Source organism: Camelina sativa, chromosome 3 (assembly GCF_000633955.1).
Source record: "Camelina sativa cultivar DH55 chromosome 3, Cs, whole genome shotgun sequence".
In the NCBI taxonomy this organism is placed as follows: domain Eukaryota; kingdom Viridiplantae; phylum Streptophyta; class Magnoliopsida; order Brassicales; family Brassicaceae; genus Camelina; species Camelina sativa.
Window position 1 is genome coordinate 7,372,033 of NC_025687.1, and position 19,457 is coordinate 7,391,489.

General features: G+C 37.5%; 2 protein-coding genes and 1 pseudogene across 2 annotated transcripts in view; all 3 read left to right on the plus strand.

Annotated features, from left to right (window-relative positions):
* The window catches only part of LOC104778737, a 17,083-nt pseudogene extending 6,297 nt beyond the window's left edge, over positions 1 to 10,786 (plus strand).
* On the plus strand, positions 11,655 to 14,088 carry LOC104775479 (dihomomethionine N-hydroxylase-like). The gene is made up of 3 exons (XM_010499517.1): positions 11,655 to 12,706; positions 13,003 to 13,276; positions 13,516 to 14,088. The coding sequence occupies exons 1-3, from the start codon at positions 11,729 to 11,731 to the stop codon at positions 13,884 to 13,886; spliced, it is 1,623 nt and encodes a 540-aa protein (XP_010497819.1). The 5' UTR covers positions 11,655 to 11,728; the 3' UTR covers positions 13,887 to 14,088.
* LOC104775492 (dihomomethionine N-hydroxylase-like) overlaps positions 17,763 to 19,457 on the plus strand; it is a 3,804-nt gene continuing 2,109 nt past the window's right edge. The window contains exons 1-2 of the mRNA XM_010499521.2: positions 17,763 to 18,780; positions 19,103 to 19,376. Coding sequence (XP_010497823.1) covers positions 17,797 to 18,780; positions 19,103 to 19,376 — 1,258 coding nt within the window. The 5' untranslated portion in view covers positions 17,763 to 17,796. The remainder of the gene's footprint in view (positions 18,781 to 19,102; positions 19,377 to 19,457) is intronic.

The following is a 19,457-nucleotide window of genomic DNA, read 5'->3' on the forward strand; positions in this document are numbered from 1 at the left end:
GCATGTGCTCCGCGTCTTCTTCCAACATTCCTGAAACCAAAAAGAGAAGAAACAAATCCTAAAAAGAAAAAGAAAAACTCAGAAATATATACCTGGTGGGTTGCCTCCCACCCAGCGCTTGTTTTAAGTCATTAGCTTGACTCGAAAGCTCCTTAGGCAGTAGGAGGATCGGCTAGGGCGACGGTCTCACCCCTTGTATGCTCAGAGACAGCAAGATACGGCTTCAGCCTCTGTCCATTCACCACAAATTCTCCTCCTTTTGTGTCCAGCAACACAACAGCCCCGTATGGTCTAATCTCCTTGATGGTGAAGGGTCCGGACGATCGTGATCTTAGCTTTCCGGGAAACAGTTTCAGCCTAGAGTTGAACAACAAGACTTGATCATTAGGAGCAAAGGTCCTAGTGAGGATCCACTTGTCATGGTAGGCTTTGGTACGCTCCTTGTAGAGTTTTGAGTTTTCATAGGCGAGGTGCCTAATCTCCTCTAGCTCATGCAGTTGCATCTTCCTCCTTTCATGGGCGCTCTTAGTGTCAAAGTTCAGCATTTTCACTGCCCAAGCAGCCTTGTACTCTAGCTCAACAGGAAGGTGACGCCTTACCATACACCAAGTGAAACGGTGTAGTCCCCAGAGGTGTTTTGTAGGCGGTTCTATAAGCCCATAGAGCCTCATCTAGCTTCTGAGACCAATCCTTCCTTGTTGTGTTCACTGTTTTTTGCAAAATGCTCTTAATCTCCCGGTTAGAGATCTCAACTTGGCCGCTTGTTTGTGGGTGGTAGGGGGTGGCGACCTTGTGCCTCACTCCATTCTTCTTGAGAAGACTCTCAAAGACCTTGTTAATGAAATGCGATCCACCATCGCTAATGACTACCCGTGGGACACCAAACCATGGGAAAATAACCGACTTGAACATCTTGAGCACGGTCTTTGCATCATTATTGGGGCTGGCCAAAGCTTCTACCCACTTGGACACGTAATCGACAGCCACCAATATGTACTCATTGCCGAATGAGTTCGGGAAAGGTCCCATGAAGTCAATTCCCCAAACATCAAATACCTCAACCTCCAAGATGAAATTATGAGGCATTTCATTCCTCCTGCTGATGTTCCCTTGTCTCTGACATGTGTCGCAAGTAGACACGAACCGCTGCGCATCTCTGAACATGGTAGGCCACCAATAACCCGCTTGAAGAGCTTTGGACACGGTTTTGAAAGTAGCAAAGTGTCCAGCATAGGGTGAGCTATGGCAATGAAACAAGACTCCAGGAACCTCCTCCTCAGTCACACACCTCCTGAAAACACCATCCGAGCAATGCCTATAGAGGTAAGGCTCATCCCAAAAATACCGCCTTATGTCTTTTAGGAACTTCTTCTTCTTGTTCCCCACAAACTCAGTAGGTTCTTTCTCTGCTGCTAGGTAGTTTGCATACTCTCCAAACCAAGGAAAACTCGGCTGTTTGTTGGTATCGATTGCCTTGCACGGGGTTTTCGGAGCATGTGCTCCCAGGCGGAGCATGTGCTCGGCGGGATCAAAGATGCCGATCGAGTAAACATGTTCTTCAGGAAGGCTATCATCCAAGGGTAGCTCTTCTTCTATCCTCATTCTTGACAAGTGATCTGCAACTCCGTTCTCAATACCCTTCTTGTCTTTAATCTCCAAGTCAAACTCTTGAAGCAACAAAATCCAACGGAGTAGCCTTGGTTTTGCATCCTTCTTGGTCAGTAGATACCTCAATGCTGCATGATCAGTGTGAACAACCACTTTGGAACCAACAAGGTATGATCGGAACTTCTCAAAAGCAAACACAACCGCTAAAAGTTCTTTCTCGGTTGTAGCGTACTTGCACTGAGCCTCATCCAAGGTGCGGCTGGCATAGTATATCACGTGCAGCTTCTTGTCTTTTCTCTGTCCCAGAACTGCTCCCACGGCATAATCACTCGCATCAGTCATGACCTCAAAGGGAAGGTCCCAATCTGGCGGTTGTACAATCGGAGCGCTAACCAAAGCTCCTTTGATCGTGTGAAAGGCTTCCAAGCAAGCAGAATCGAAATCAAACTTCACTTCCTTACACAACAGCTGGGTAAGTGGTCTTGCTATCTTGGAGAAATCCTTAATGAACCGTCTGTAGAAACCGGCGTGGCCAAGGAAACTGCGGATCCCTTTTACCGAATTAGGCGGTTGTAAACTCATCATCACCTCAACCTTGGCTTTGTCAACCTCAATCCTCTTTTCAGAAATCTTGTGTCCCAACACTATCCCATCTCTGACTATGAAGTGGCATTTCTTCCANATGTTTGTCTTCACACCGCTGCAACACCCTGCACAAATTAGACAAACAAACGGAAAAGGAGCTCCCATAGACGGAGAAATCGTCCATGAAAACTTCCATTATATCCTCAATCAGGTCAGTGAAAATGGACATCATGCATCGTTGGAAGGTCGCTGGTGCATTGCACAAGCCAAACGACATTCTGCGGTAAGCAAAGGTGCCGTAAGGACATGTGAAGGTGGTCTTCTCTTGATCGTCGGGATGGATTGGGATCTGAAAGAAACCTGAATAGCCATCTAAGAAACAGTAGTAAGGATGGTTAGCCAATCTCTCAAGCATTTGATCAATAAACGGCAAAGGAAAATGATCCTTACGGGTCGCAGCATTAAGTTTTCTATAGTCTATGCACATGCGATGTCCCGTAACTGTCCTAGTAGGAATCAACTCATCCTTATCATTCTTAACCACTGTAATTCCACCTTTCTTAGGGACTACATGAACTGGACTAATCCAGGAACTATCAGAAATAGCATAAATTACACCCGCATCTAGAAGTTTCATTATCTCTTTCTTAACAACATCCTTTAGATTCGGGTTCAACCTCCTCTGATGTTCTACCGAAGTCATTGATTCATCTTCTAGATGTATCCTATGCATGCAAAGTTCTGGTGAGATTCCTGGGATGTCATCTAGTGAATACCCTAGAGCATTTCTATACTTCCTAAGTTCACAAAGGAGCAAAGCGGTCTCTACATTGTTTAGTTCAGAGTTCACTATCACGGGGTATGTAGAGTTAGGACCTAGGAACGCGTACCTTAGCCCGGCTGGAAGTGGTTTTAGCTCTACCTTTGGAGCTCTTAACTCGCTCCAAGGACCGTCCGCTGACTTTACCGGAGCATGTGCTCCGGAATCCGGAGCAGGTGCTCCCTCGGCGGATTCCTCCCCTGATTGGTTCTCATCGTCTAGGCTGGCGTAAGCTACCAGTTGCTGGAACCGTGTACCTGCATCCAAAATGCGTGTAAAACCATCAGCTTCCTCATTCAAGAATCCATACTTACCCTCTGCCTTTGTCAAGGCAACCTCCAACGGGTCGAGAGTGAGAACTTCATCGGTAACCTCATGTGCAACCTCTGAACCATCATCAACCACAAAAGTCTGACCATCTATCATAGGTTTCTTGAGCAGCTTATTCATCTCAAACCTTGCGATCATATCCCCCAGCTGGAGATCGATCGCTCCCCCTTGCACATCTATAAGCGCACCAGCTGTTCATAAGAATGATCTACCCAAGATCAGGGGGTCACATGGTTCTTCTTCAAGTTCCAGAACCACAAAGTCTGCTGGTATAAGCGTGTCCCCTATCTGGACATGTAAATCCTCCAACACTCCTATGGGGCGCTTGGTGGATCTATCCGCGAATACTAACGAAATCCGTGTAGACTTGAACTTCATGTATCCCAGCCTTTTAGCCACTGAATATGGCATAAGGTTCACACTATAACCTAGATCACAGAGGGAGTTTGCAAAAATCGTTTTACCGATTCTCACGGATAAGACAAATCGCCCTGGATCATCTCTCTTCTTTAGCACTTTGTTTTGCAGCACAGCACTGCACTCTCTTGAAACCATCATCATGTTCTCTTCCTCTGACACTCTCCGAGAAACAAACCCTTTCACATATCTCTTCAAAGCAGGTATCATCTGAACAGCATCAGCTAGGGGTAGTTTTACCGTCAATTCTCTCAACATCTCCTTGCACTTTGCATCCTCCAAATCCTTGCGAGATTTCTTAGGAGGAACAGGGTAAGGAACCCTAGGGGTGTACACGCGTGCAGGAGGTACCTCAGTAGGAACGGTCTGATCGGGAGTCAGGAGCACGTGCTCGCTGGGTGGGAGCACATGCTCGCCGGATGTTTCGGCTTCTTTTTGACTCAACGGTGGAGTCTCAGCAGCATGTTGAGGAAGGTATTCTTCAGCAATACCCTTGCCCTTGTCAAGCCTAGCGGATGGTGCTTCTCTAGGGGGTAACTTCTTTCCTCCCCTTAGCTCAATCGCATTGACATACTCGTTCCGCGGGTTTGCTTCCCCTTTTCCGGGCAGAGTCCCAGGAGTTCTTTTCACGGCTTCAGCAGTCTGTGCAACCTGAACATCAAGCTTCTTCACATGTGACATTACTGCCTCATACTTCCCATTAAGGTCATTGTACATGGTATCGACCTTAGCGTTGATTTCCACTGAAGCTTTTTGTTGATTCACCAAGAGTTGTTGCATCATGTTTTTCAGCTCATCTTGAGAGCTGCTAGCAGGTGAAGATCCCAACTGCTGGTTGGTGAAAGGCGGTGCTTGCTGAGCGCTTGTATATGCCTGCTGGTTCCCCCCTTGGAAACGGTTTTGAGTGGGCACAAACTGTTTGCCTTGGAAGTTGTTTGAGAAGGTTTTCTGATAACCCATCTGATTCTGAGCTCCTTGCTGCGGATACACCTGATCCTGAGGATTCTCCACGTTGGTGCTTCTATAGGACAAATTCGGATGGCTTTTGTAGTTCGGGTTGAAACCCCTATTTTGCATAAAACCTTGCCCACTTACATAATTAACCTCCATCGTTTCATCCTCTCCATCACAAATCTCCTGAGCTAGCGTCATGTCTCCGGTCTCATCGACAAAATGGACAGTTTTCTGGCTTCCCTTCAGAAGAAGGTTCACCTTGGCTGTCAACTCGTCAATCTTTTGCGTATCGACACTGTTGACCTTCACGGACCTGTCATACTCTGGAGCCTTGTTGCTGGAGCTTGCAGCTAGGTTCTCAATCAACTGATAGGCTCCTTCCTTAGACTTTGTCATAAAATCCCCATTGCTGGCCGAGTTGAGAGCGTTTCTGTAGTCCCAGTTAACTCCATCATAGAAAATGCCCAGAATCTGTTCATCACTGAATCCATGGTGCGGACACTCTCTACGGTACTCTTTGTACCTCTCCCAAGCCTCGCAGAAGGCTTCTCCAGTGTGCTGTTGGAACGATGAAATCTTGTTCCTCAAGGCAGCGGTCTTAGCCTTGGTGTAGAAATGGTCCAGAAACGCAAATCTACACTGTTCCCATAATGTCAGAGACCCAGGTGGCAATGACTTCAGTCAACGTGAAGCTCTATCCGCAAGAGAGAAGGAAAAGAGCTTGCACTTCAGAAAGTCTGGCGGTATCCCATTTGAACCAGTGGTGCTACATATCTCCTCAAAATTCTCGATGTGGTCCATCGGAATCTCAGCTGGGAGACCGTGAAATAGGTGCTGCTTCACTAGAGAGATCATCTGTGGCTTGATCTCAAAATCTTGTCTCGGGATGGTGGGAGGAACAATCGCCGCTCGGTTGGTGTAGAACACATGCGGGTTGTCCTTGTCCCCAATGGACGGTTGTGGCGGCGCGGCTCTTTCGTGTTGAGCACGGAGCAACTGCCCCAACTGTTGTCGAAGTTGCTGCAACTCGGCAGCCATATCCTCATTGTTTCTGTTGTCACCCATGTTGACGGATTGAAACTTTCTGTTCTTGCGGTTTGTTCTTTCTGCCAAAGAGAGCTCTGCGGCTGACAAAGCAACTAGTTCTTCGGTGTTGTTTCTTCTTGTAGATCTTCTTGACATGCACCTGAAACACACGCAAAGAAGAAGCAGAAAGACAAATCAGTAAGGTCTTAGTCTAGTAATTTCGCCGAAAACCAAAGGTAAAAATTTGGTCCCCGGCAACGGCGCCAAAAACTTGATACACAGAGTTTTAAACCCTATTTTCCTACTGCAAGTGCACAGCAAAGAAGTAGTACTTAGGGGTCGAATCCCACGAAGACCAAGTTTTACTCTATGGTTCTATTGGTTCAATTTCAAGCTAAGACAATTCAAAGTTGGGTTTGTTTGGTAACAGTAACGCGATTAAAACGGTATAAAAAGGCAATAAGCAAAACACTAGATCAGGGGTAATTCTCGGGAATTTCAGAGATAGCAACTAAACAACTATTCAGGGCATAGATTAAGTACCAGTCTAGAACTCAAACATAAATATAAACTGATCCACTGTCGTGGTATCAATAACTCTATCTGATCGATTCTGTGCGGAAACGCGGAGCACGTGCTCAGACATCCGGAGCACATGCTCGGCGGTCCATAAACCCTAAACTGTCGTTTGAGCCCAGAATCGCAGACAAGCATTAAAGAACAGGAATGATAAGTTCACAAATCACCTACACATCAACTTTCGCAGGTCTAGGATAATTTGCCCACTAATGTCTTTTCTAGCAACCTATTACACTTTTGATGAATAGATAAACCTAGAATCATAGATTGGGTGATCAAATCAACCTAAGCATTAAGTCTAACAATAGTGAAGACAATCGATTATATAAAGCCCTATTTGTGTTCTGTTGCTAACCCATGAAACCCCTTTTGAAACCCCTAATCTAGCAAAGAAAACTACTCAGACATAGAGAAATGAATCATAGCAAAAGATGAGAAATTCAATGACATAAAAATAAAAAGGGTTCAGAGAATGCTTCACAAGGTAGCCGCTCTTCTCCCTCTCACAAAAACGTCGCTCAAAAACAAAAGAAAAAGGTATATCCCTCTCTCCTAAAAACCCTAGGTTAAATAGCATACAAGTAGAGAAAAATAAGGAAAGATTCCAAATTCAAATCTCCCTATTAAAAAGCGATCTCAGCCCTCTTTCTCTCACAAAGGATCGCCTAAAATAAGGGGAATTAGGCAGGGAATCGGCGCCTAGATGCTTGCCACGTGTCGTCATGAAACCGTAGAGTTGGGAGCATGTGCTCGGAAATCGGGAGCATGTGCTCCTGGGTCTAAAATCAGCTTTTCTGCTCCAATTCAACTCTTTTCTGCTCCGATTGCTCCTGCTGTTCCAATCCTTGCTTTTAGCTTCCTAGCCTCTTATTATAACCTGAAAAGGACTCAAACAACTACAAAACTATCAAATAAACGGGGTCAAAGTGAGTCAAAACCGTAACATATCACATTTTTACAACTGGTTAGTTAGTATTCTCAACGCTGGGCTTACAAAGGCTAATTTTCTTAATGAATAGCTTAAAAAACATCAATCTTCACTCTGGACTCCTTTGAGTTTGCATCACAACACGTTGTTTAGTATTTATCCTGAATTTAAAACCGACATATCTATCGTGCCCATTGTTAAGATTGTTATTTTGTAGAGAATGTAATACATGTGGTCATATAGTTCTTTTTTTGTAATGTTCTCTTGCACGACAATACCATCCAGAAAAACAAAAATATCATTAACGTCATCTTCTTCGCCCGGAGTAAGACCCGACCCGTGGTAACTCAGCGATGGTAACCCAGAAAAATTGAAAAAGAGATACGAGAGACATGATGACATGTAGTGATGCTAGAGACACGAATAAGCCAAACTTTTTTAACAAACATGGTATAATTTTATATATGTTCTTGTATTGTCTTATTTAACATATTTAAATTTTTTTTAACAAATATGGTATAAATGTATTAATCTTTTTTTTTATGAAGGATGTCCATTGGATATAAATGATCCAGGTTAGTTTTTTATTTTAAAAATTAAGTAAAGTTTATTAGAAATTTTAGTGGAAATTTTATTTTCTTTTACTTTTTGGATATCATACATTTTGATAATATATAAAAGCATTCTGCATGGAAATAGAGAGTGCCGAAGAAAAAGCCAGACATACTTATGACAACACAAATCAAATTCGAGAAAGAAAAGACAAAAATCAGAAAATTCAAATGACAAATCAAGTTAGAAAGAAAATATCTTTTAAAGGTAACTTATTTGCTCTTTGATGACTTTGTAATCTGTATATTTTCAAAAACATAATGTAAGTAATTAATAAACAAATTGGTTTAACTGAATGTAGGTAAACAACCTATGTCATCAAAAGAATCCAAACGAAATCAATTAATAAGGTGTGGGGATTGTGATGCTTTAGTATGGCCTAAGGAAAGTACTGCAAAGGATCGCCAAATGAAAAGACCTTTATTTATAATATGTTGTAAACAAAGGCGTGTCAAATTGCCTAACATTCAAGAACCTCCGTTTCGTTGAAAAAACTTTTGTAATGCTCTCTATGTGTTCTATGGGTGCCGACATTCAATTTCAAACTCAGCAGGTCCTTTTTGTTTTAAAGTGCATGGTGAAAATTATCATAGTATTGGGTCACTTCTACCATTGGATGGATAACAACCTAAATTCTTACAATTGTATATATCTGACACCGCTAATGAGTTGAAAAATAGGTTATCTATATTTCCAGATGGGAAAGAAATAGTAGATGAGCAAATTTTGTTAGCTCTAATAAACATGCTTGATGAAAATAATATTATAGCCAAAACATTTAGAAAGGGTAGATATCATTATGAATGCAGGAATGATGAAGAACTGAAAATCCATATGGTAGGATATGATAAGAGGAAACGTCAATATGAATTACCATCAGCTAATGAAATAGCGGGTTAGTTGTGGGTGGTTTTTATTGTCTCATCTAACAGTTAGATTTATTAATAATCTCAAAAGTTGCAATGTTTTGATCCAACATTTGTGTTTCTTCGTTGTATCCCTAGCTTTCAATGATTGCATTTGGTAGTTTTCACACATTTTTGTTTCACATCTTTTTATTTCATACATTTTTGTTTTCACACCTCTTTATTTTTATATGTATACAGATTTTGATGGGACTTTGAAAAGAGTTTTGTTTTTTTAGTATTGTTTCACACCTCCAAGTTTTAAAATTTATTAGTATTATATTCTTTCAATGTTTTACTCAACATTAATTCACTTATCTTTGTTAAATTGGATTGTGTTATTTACTGATTCGTTCATCTAACTTTTGTTTGGTGTCATTTTCCATCTAATACATACATCGATCATATCTTCTAACTATTAATTTAGTTATTTGATTGTGATTAATAATTTTCGTAGATTTATCTTTTTACTCCATTTAGTTGGTTGCAGGCTTGCAGTTATGAGCTCTTTCTCCCTGCTTCTCTTATTTTTTTTTGTAAATTTAGATAGAATAATGATTTAAATTTTATTATATGTGAATATCTTTCAAAATTGATTATCTGAGTGTGATTCATCAAGCCTTGATTTATATATCTTTATCATTATTTTCTTATTGTCACTGAATCGATTTTTATATATACAACAAAAATTTTATTTAATTAATTTGGTTGATTTATTTTAGTCATTATTTATGACTTTTCTACTACACAGTTAAAGAATTACCATAAAGTTTCCACTCGAAATGTGAAATTAACAATGTAATCTATTTTTCCGTGCAGCAACGCACGGGCCGACATCCTAGTATATATATATATATATCATACTGATAAAAAAAAATTAGTTTTTCTTTTGATAAAATTGAGACGTTTCTCAGCTTCTTTTTTATACTTCAAATTTTTATAAAAAATCTTTAGATGTCCACTGAGAAACTGTTATTGGAGGTGTTACGATGTTTTATTACAGGAATTTTGTCTAGGAACGATCGATAATCCAGCAAATAACATGGAGTGGACACTTGCGGAAATGTTAGAGGATCCGGTGATTCTTAGAAAAGCTTTGAAGGAATTAGACGAAATAGTTGGAAAAGACAGGCTCGTACAAGAATCAGACATACCAAATCTAAACTACATAAAAGCTTGTTGTTGAGAAACATTCAGGTTACACCGAAGCACTCATTATGTCCCTCCTCATGCTGCTCGTCGAGATACCACCCTCGGGGGTTATTTCATTCCCAAAGGTAAAAAGAACTACCTACTAACTTTATGAGATATAGGTAGTTTACAGTTATATACAAATTTGCAAAATAGGGTCCCTAATTTTAATTTTGTTTGTGTGTGGTAGAGCTTGATCCTCCTCAAAATGTATTGAAATTTAGATCTAATCACCGTACCTTTATACGTCAAACATCAAATCGGTTGAGCTACCAATATCTTGATATAATTTTGCGCTATATATAAGAAACTATTGATTTTTGGACAGGTAGTCACATTCATGTAAATCGTCCTAAACTAGACCGGAACCCTAAAATATGGAAAGATCCATTGGTATACAAACCGGAGCGTCACCCTCCAAGAAGATGGAATTACAAAAGAGGTTACTTTGGTCGAAACAGAGATGCGTTTTGTCTCGTTTACCACCGGTCGACGTGGCTGCATTGGTGTCAAAGTCGGCACAATCATGATGGTTATGATGTTCGCTAGATTTCTTCAAGGGTTTAACTGGAAACTCCATCCAGGATTTGGACTGTTGAGCCTTTGAGGAAGACGATGCATTACTTATGGCTAAGCCTCTTCATTTGTCTGTTGAGCCACGCTTGGCACCAAACCTTTATCCAAAATTTCATCCTTGAGAAAAGGAAAAAACAAGACGCCTTGTTCTTTCTCTCTGTTATGTTCTTCTTCGACGCTTTGTCGTTTCTATGTTGTGTTTCTCGCCTGTTTGTTCTTTTTCAGACTATACTTTGCCAAAAATGGTATATTGTTCTATTCNTTTTTTTTTTTTTTTTTTTTTTTTTTTTTTTTTTTTGTGTGGGATAGTTATATGTTCTTGACTGATTTGTTGCATTGTCTTAAAAAGTTAAAAGCGTGCAGGCTTAAACCGGTGTTGATGTAATTCATATTATTCTGGTTTTAAATGAATTATAAAAATGGTATTTTAGAAAGTCTCGCCCAGGCCTAATTATAATCGTATTAAATTCAATACAGAACATTTAAACGTGGTTTACCTACCCAAGAGCTCATTATGGTCTCCTCCATTCCAAATTCCTTTATACTTAATACTTTATTTCAGAGATAATTTAATCATTAATCATATTCTTGGACATGTGACATGTTGTGATTCGTTTTCTCTTTTAAAGAGAAAACCACCCTCAAAAACTAACTACATTTTACAAAATTTCAGAATTATAATTTTATTTGATTTCAAATTAATAATTTTGTATGAAAATACTAGTCAAATACATGATTTTATTGATTATGCTTGTTTCATTTTTTTTTCTCAGTTGAAAAAACCATCTCTGTTTAGATCCATTTTGGTAGTATACATTTTTAATGGCGTTTAATATAGCAGACCCTTACTGACTATGACTTAATATGTGTAATAAAAAACTTCATTTAAAACGAAGAGAGTATATTATATCTTTCATTAATAAATGCACTTATGTCTCTAAGTTTGGAAATTTTTTTATAAACTTACAGTGAACAACAAATTTAAACTATATAAAGCTTTTTCAGTTCGTACATCAGATACAAAATATATAAACGTGATTACCCTTAGTTACCTACCCATAAGCCCAAATCACACGTCAGAATCACATACATGATCTGAAATCTATAAAATACTTAACACAACAAATAATCTCCCAATATCGCTAGTGTTCATTGCTAACGAGCACACACCCGACACACAGACACACAAACATCATCATGATGATAATGAACCTTACCACATCATTGCCATACCCTTTTCAGGTCCTACTAGTCTTTATCGTCTCCATCGCATCAATCTCTCTACTCGGTCGAATTCTATCAAGTCCCACCAAAAGCAAGGACCGATATCGCCAGCTCCCTCCTGGCCCAAGAGGATGGCCTATCCTCGGCAATTTACCGGGACTATTCATGACTCGTCCTCGTACCAAATATTTCCACCTTGCCATGAAAAAGCTAAACACGGATATCGCATGTTTCAACTTCGTCGGAGTCCGCGTCATCACCATAAAATCCGACGAGATCGCTAGGGAAGCTTTTAAAGAGCGAGACATTGATTTGGCAGACCGGCCTAATCTTTTCATCTTAGAGATCATCTTAAACAATTACAAGTCAATGGGAGTCTCATCGTACGGTGAACAATTCATGAAGATGAAAAAAGTGATCACAACGGAAATAATGTCCGTTAAAACGTTGAACATGTTGGTAGCTGCAAGAACCATTGAAGCGGATAATCTCTTGGCTTACGTTCACTCGATGTATCAACGGTCCGAGGCCGTCGACGTTAGAGAGCTCTCGAGGGTTTATGGTTACGCAACGACCATGAGGATGCTGTTTGGAAGGAGACATGTCACGCAAGAAAATGTATTCTCGGATGATGGGAGACTTGGAAAAGCGGAAAAACATCATCTTGAGGTGATTTACAACACTCTTTACTGTTTGCCGGGTTTGAGTCCCGCAGATTATCTGGACAAATGGTTTAAAGGTTGGAATATTGATGGTCAAGAGGAGAGTGCGAGAGTGAATAGTAATCTTCTTCGTAGTTACAACAATCCCATAATCGAAGAGAGGATCGAGTTATGGAGGCAAAAAGGTGGTAAGCCTGCTGTTGAAGATTGGCTAGATACCTTCATTACGCTAAAAGATCAAAGCGGAAACTACTTGGTCACGCCTGACGAAATCAAGGCTCAATGCATTGTAAGTAAGACAATAAATAAATAGTAATCATCTATAGAGAAATAGATATTTACACTAGTTAAATAAAATGATCATCTTAATTCTGACCAAATAGAAAAGGGAAGAAATGTTAAATACGTTATTGCGAGATATAATGTTAAACTAGTAGTTTCAATCATATTTTAATAAATTTAGTTGTTGTGAGAATCTTATAACGTTTTGTTTTAATAGTTGTTGTCAGAATCTTATAAGGTTTGGTATATGTCTTACTCACATCAATAAATATATGTATAAATCGTTTGTTGTTTGATATATAGGAATTCTGTATAGCAGCGATCGATAATCCGGCAAATAACATGGAGTGGACACTTGCGGAAATGTTAAACAACCCGGAGATTCTCAAAAAGGCTCTGAAAGAGTTAGACGAAGTAGTTGGAAAAGACAGGCTTGTGCAAGAATCAGACATACCAAACCTAAACTACTTAAAAGCTTGTTGCAGAGAAACGTTCAGGATTCACCCAAGCGCTCATTATATCCCTACTCATGTCGCCCGTCAAGATACCACCCTCGGGGGTTATTTCATTCCCCAAGGTATAAAGATATACATCTAACCATTTGTGGATACATATATATTTCATAGTTTTCACATTTTGATTTTCTTGATTCTCATTTTAAAAAAAATAATTTTCAGTTTTAGCTTTTATAGGGTGACAGACTAGTCTTTGTATATTTTTGTGGCGATTTCACAAAACCTATTTGATATTGGATCCAACAGATTAAGCTACCAGTATTTCGATATAATATTAAGAAATTATTTGATTATTGGACAGGTAGCCACGTTCATGTATGTCGCCCTGGACTGGGCCGGAACCCTAAAATATGGGAAGAGCCATTGGTATACAAACCGGAGCGTCACCTCCAAGGAGACGGAATCACAAAAGAGGTTACTCTGGTGGAAACAGAGATGCGTTTTGTCTCGTTTAGCACTGGTCGACGTGGCTGCGTCGGTGTTAAAGTCGGGACGACCATGATGGTCATGATGTTGGCTAGGTTTCTTCAAGGGTTTAACTTGAAACTCCATCAAGATTTTGGAGCGTTAAGCCTCGAGGAAGATGAGACGTTATTGCTTATGGCTAAACCTCTTCGCTTATCCGTTGAGCCACGCTTGGCACCAAACCTTTATCCAAAATTCCATCCTTAGGAATAAAAATGTAAGACAATTGTATTACCCTTCTGTTTTAATTGAATGCCCTTTAACAAAAAAAAAAAAAAAAAAAAAAGAATAAAAATGTAAGACAATGTTTTAAATAAATACAAATAAGAATCAAACAAGACCCCTTGTTTCTTTTCTCCGTTGTATTCCTCAACGCTTAGTCGTTTTCTATATATGTTTCGTTGCTTGACGTACTGTTTGTCGTTTAATTCGTCTTTTTCTTTTGTATATCCGTCACTTCATAATAAATACCAAACATAGTGTTTATCTGAAATGTTGTTAAGGATTATGGTACAATGCGAATCCTCAGAAAAAAGAAAGGAAAAAAATCACTAAAAAGTAAAGACTCAAAAATAAAGCCTTACAGTAGATAGAAATATAGTAATATTGGGGACATGACACCACTGCCATCGTTCCACATTACCTGTATAAACGTGTCTACCTGTATAAACGTGTCTACCTACCCAAGTCATTAATACAGAATCTATTATCTATTAGGTATTGGATTTGATTGGTAACCAAAACAAAGCTTTACAAGTGGTACCGTTTTCAATTTTTACCAATCATAAAATTTTTACCAAAAACTTTATTAAAAGTTTTACTCCCAGTTTTTTTTGTACAGCTTTTATGTACAACTATTTCTTACAGCTTTACACTATTCCGTAACAGCTTACAGCTTTGACTACGTTACCAATCAGATCCATTGTGTTTACTAAAAATTGCAGAAAATCCTCCTATATTAATTGGTAAGTAAAAATATGAAACTAACTTTGAAATGTGTAAAAAATTACATTAAATTGCCATTAGAAAAACTTAATTAAGCTTAGTTAATTAATTTAATAAAAATAATTAATTAAAAAAATAAAAACACTGCCAGATCAAATATAAAAAAATCTAGAAAAATAAAAAAAGAAATATTTTTTCTCTTTAATATGGACGGAAATTACTAAATCTATTTTTTTAAATATAAACCAATCAGAATTTCAAAAACTAAGATTTTATATCCAAGTACACAATATAATTATTTTAATAACTAAATTTCGAAGATTTTGTTAAGATTTCAAATTATGATTCTCCTATAATCTTTACTTTATTTTATTTACAAATTGTTTAGAATTTTCATATAATAGTTATGATTAGTAAAATGCAGAATTTTTTCTGCATAGGTTGTGATTTGAATTTTTTAAAACGAAGATATACTACTCAATCTAAAAAAATATGTGTTTACATTTCCACATTTGGCGGGTTGGTAAAACTAAATTTATATAGATGATAAAGTAATAATTTTTATTTGTTCACAATTATAATATTAAAACTACTACTTCATATTTCACAAAATAATGATGCAAATACAACAAACAAACAATATAAAATTGTAATATACGTCAAACAATAAAATACTATAATATTCTAAAATAATTAGTATTCAAAAAGACTAATAGATTTTCAGAATAATTAAAACAAATATTATCTCAAACAAAATAATTTTTAAAAATATATAACAATAATTTTTATTATTATATTAATTTTTTTTTTAAATGTTATCCGTGCTTAAAACATAAGATATCTCCTAGTACAGTATATTTTTGATTACCAAATTATATAGTTTGTTTATTTTTTGTAAGATATCTTTTCATTTAACCATTTTTTATTAGTGGCTTGACTAAAAAAATATTGATAATGATTTCGGTTATGTTTCTANAAAAAAAAAAAAAAAAAAATACTAGCTAGATTGTGGATCCCTTAATTAATTTAGTTAGATAATTCACCGTCAGTCCGTTAACGATATTCTACCGTACATAAAATTATATAAAATTAGAAAACTTTATGGTAAAAACGTGGTTGCCAACCCAGAGGCATCCCAAATTCACGTTAGTATCACGTGCAGGATTGACTATATTATTAGTGTTATTCACAACAATTACCATTAACGTATACCATTAACGTATACTATAATTAACAACAACCCAGAGGCATCTCAGGTCTCATTCTCACAACTATAACAACAAACATCAACCATATCACGCACGTTACATATCATCATCACCCCTATGTCAGATTGACAGATTGTATACTATAATGGGTCGAGTTCTATCAAGGCCCAGTAACCCTATACCCAAATGCCCATCTAATTCAATTAAACATCTTCCTCCAAGGCCACAAGTGGATTTACCGAGCTTCTACCAAGTCATCGGCGAGCTGAATGATGACGGAGATTCGCCGGCGTTAACGTCGTCACTAGTATCTCCAACGAAACCGAACCACCTGAAGCGTTTAAGAAGAAAGACTGAAAGACGTCAGAGAAAAGACTACGTGTCGTTTGTCTGTTAAACTCCGTAACGTTATGTTGCTTTCCCTCTCGCTAAACAACACTTTTTGGTAATGGTCCGTGTTTTTGTTTTCCTTGGCTTAGCTCATTGTTAAACATTTTTTTTTTTGGACAAAGAGCTCATTGTTAAACTATAGATAAAAATTGGGTGATCTGAGTATCTGACCTAAATAATGTCACATAATATCAATAGTTATTATTTAATTAGAGGTTAGTAGTTATGCACCGTTATAAGAATTCCATTTGTGTAATGTGTAATAATATTGAAATAATCATCATGACTAAGTTCTTTTTTTCATCCTATAGTGAATCACAATTCATTGCTGGCTTAGTCAAACCCACCAACAAAATAAAACAATTACATCAAAACTTTAAATCACAAAAAAAATAATCTTAAAATTGACCATCAAACCAAAATTTTCTGATGAACTTGTTGTGTGTTTAATTAGCATATAAATAGTTTATTAAGATAACGGTTATGACAATACAAACCTGGTCGTTGACTAAATCTCTGTCACCTAAGAATCACCCTAGCTTATTAAACTTTTTAAGTTTTATTTTATATTTAAATCCTTAACATAGACGTTTCATCGTTTGGTTGAACATTTGCAACACTACTAATTATGACCCACATTTCGATAACAAACACTTTATTTTATTAGTTTAGTTGTAACGTGTTGTTTTAACATTACCATTTTAAGTTTTATTTTACTACATTTAAATCCTTAACATAGTCGTTTGGGTGAACATTTACAACACTACTAATTATGACCCACATACATATCTTTTCATAACAAACACTATATTTTTTGACCAAAAAAAAAAAAAAAAAACACTATATTTTATTAGTTTAGTTGTAAAGTGTTGTTTTAACATTTCCATAATCGATACATATGTATCGAGAAAAGTGTTCAAGTTTACACTTTTGCTCGTTTTAAATAAATGTCGGTTCGAATGACAATAGAGAGCATGTACGGATGTACCAAATTCTCTTAATTATTCTCAAATAAATAAATGTCGTTAACAGTTAAATATATTTAAAAATAAGAGTCATTTCAATATTTGGTAAAATATAATTTCTAGTTTCATCCCTACTATTTAATGTATTGACCAAATGAACAAATTTGTATAATGTATAAGTAAATGATAAAACATAAAATTTAACTGTTTTTTTGATATAAGTAAACAAAACAATCTGAAACGACACTTCGAAATGAAGGAAATAAATTAGATCCTTATTTAATACACTTATAAGTTCATGTTTCTAATTAATAAATAAAAATATTATGGATAAAATTTGAAATATGTATATATAATTTTACATTAAAAGTACAAAACGACCCCAGTTTAGAAACAAACTATATATAAAGCTTTTAATTTCAATCCGTACTTATACAAAATATACAAACGTGATTATCTTAGTACCTACCCATATGCCCAAACCCCACCTGAGCATCACATGCATGATATATACAATCTATAAATACTTAACACAACAACCAATTTCCCAATATCGCAAGTGTTCATTGCTAACGAGCACACAACTCACTACATACACACACAAACATCATGATGATGATGATAAGGAGCCTTACCACATCATTACCATACCCTTTTCAAATCCTACTGGTCTTTATCCTCTCCACTGCATCAATCTCTTTACTGGGTCGAATTCTATCAAGCCGCACAAAAACCAAGGACCGATCTCGCCAGCTTCCTCCTGGCCCAAGAGGATGGCCTATCCTCGGCAATTTACCGGAGCTATACATGACTCTTCCTCGATCCAAATATTTCCACCTTGCCATGAAAGAGCTAAAAACTGATATCGCATGTTTCAACTTCGCCGGAATCCGCGCCATCACCATAAACTCCGACGAGATCGCTAGGGAAGCTTTTAGAGAGCGAGACGCTGATTTGGCAGACAGGCCTAATCTTTTCACCATGGAGACCATCGGAGACAATTACAAGTCAATGGGAATCTCACCGTACGGTGAACAATTCATGAAAATGAAAAGAGTGATCACAACGGAATTAATGTCCGTTAAAACGTTGAACATGTTGATAGCTGCAAGAACCATCGAAGCGGATAATCTCGTGGCTTACGTTCACTCGATGTATCAACGGTCAGAGACGGTCGACGTTAGAGAGCTCTCGAGGGTTTATGGTTACGCAACGACCATGAGAATGCTGTTTGGAAGGAGACATGTCACGCAAGAAAACATTTTTTCGGATGATGGGAGACTTGGAAAAGCGGAAAAATACCATCTTGAGGCTATTTACAACACTCTATACTGTTTGCCGGGATTTAGTCCCGCGGACTATGTGGAAAAATGGTTTAAAGGTTGGAATATTGATGGTCAAGATGAGAGGGTGACAGTGAATTGTAATATTGTTCGTAGTTACAACAATCCCATAATCGACGAAAGGATCGAGTTATGGAGGGCAAAAGGTGGTAAGCCTGCTGTTGAAGATTGGCTTGATATCTTTATTACGCTAAAAGATCAAAAAGGAAACTACGTGGTCACGCCAGACGAAATGAAAGCTCAATGCGTTGTAAGTTAAAAAAATAAAAATAAATAGTAACCATATATAGTGTATATATATATATATACACTAAATAAGATGATCATCGTAATTCTAGTAAAGGAAAATATGTTAAAACATTATTTGACTAAAGTTACCAGATATAATGTTATAAACCAGTAGTTTAGATCATGTTTTCACACATAATATTATTTCTTTATTTAACTTAAAATCATTCAAAAGGATAGAAATTCAATATTGTATGAACAAATCTATTAATGAACACAAGTTGTATTGAGAATCTTATAAGATTTGGTATATTGTTTCCTGTTTTTGGTGTTTTTGGTAATAGGAATTCTGTATAGCAGCGATCGATAATCCGGCAAATAACATGGAGTGGACACTTGCGGAAATGTTAAACAACCCCGAGATTCTCAAAAAGGCTATGAAAGAGTTAGACGAAGTAGTTGGAAAAGACAGGCTTGTGCAAGAATCAGACATACCAAACCTAACCTACTTAAAAGCTTGTTGCAGGGAAACGTTCAGGATTCACCCAAGCACTCATTATGTCCCTACTCATGTTGCCCGTCAAGATACCATCCTCGGGGGTTATTTCATTCCCCAAGGTATAAAGATATACATCTAACCATTTACGTATATATTTTCATAGTTTTTACATTTTGATTTTCTTGTTTCCTCATTTTATT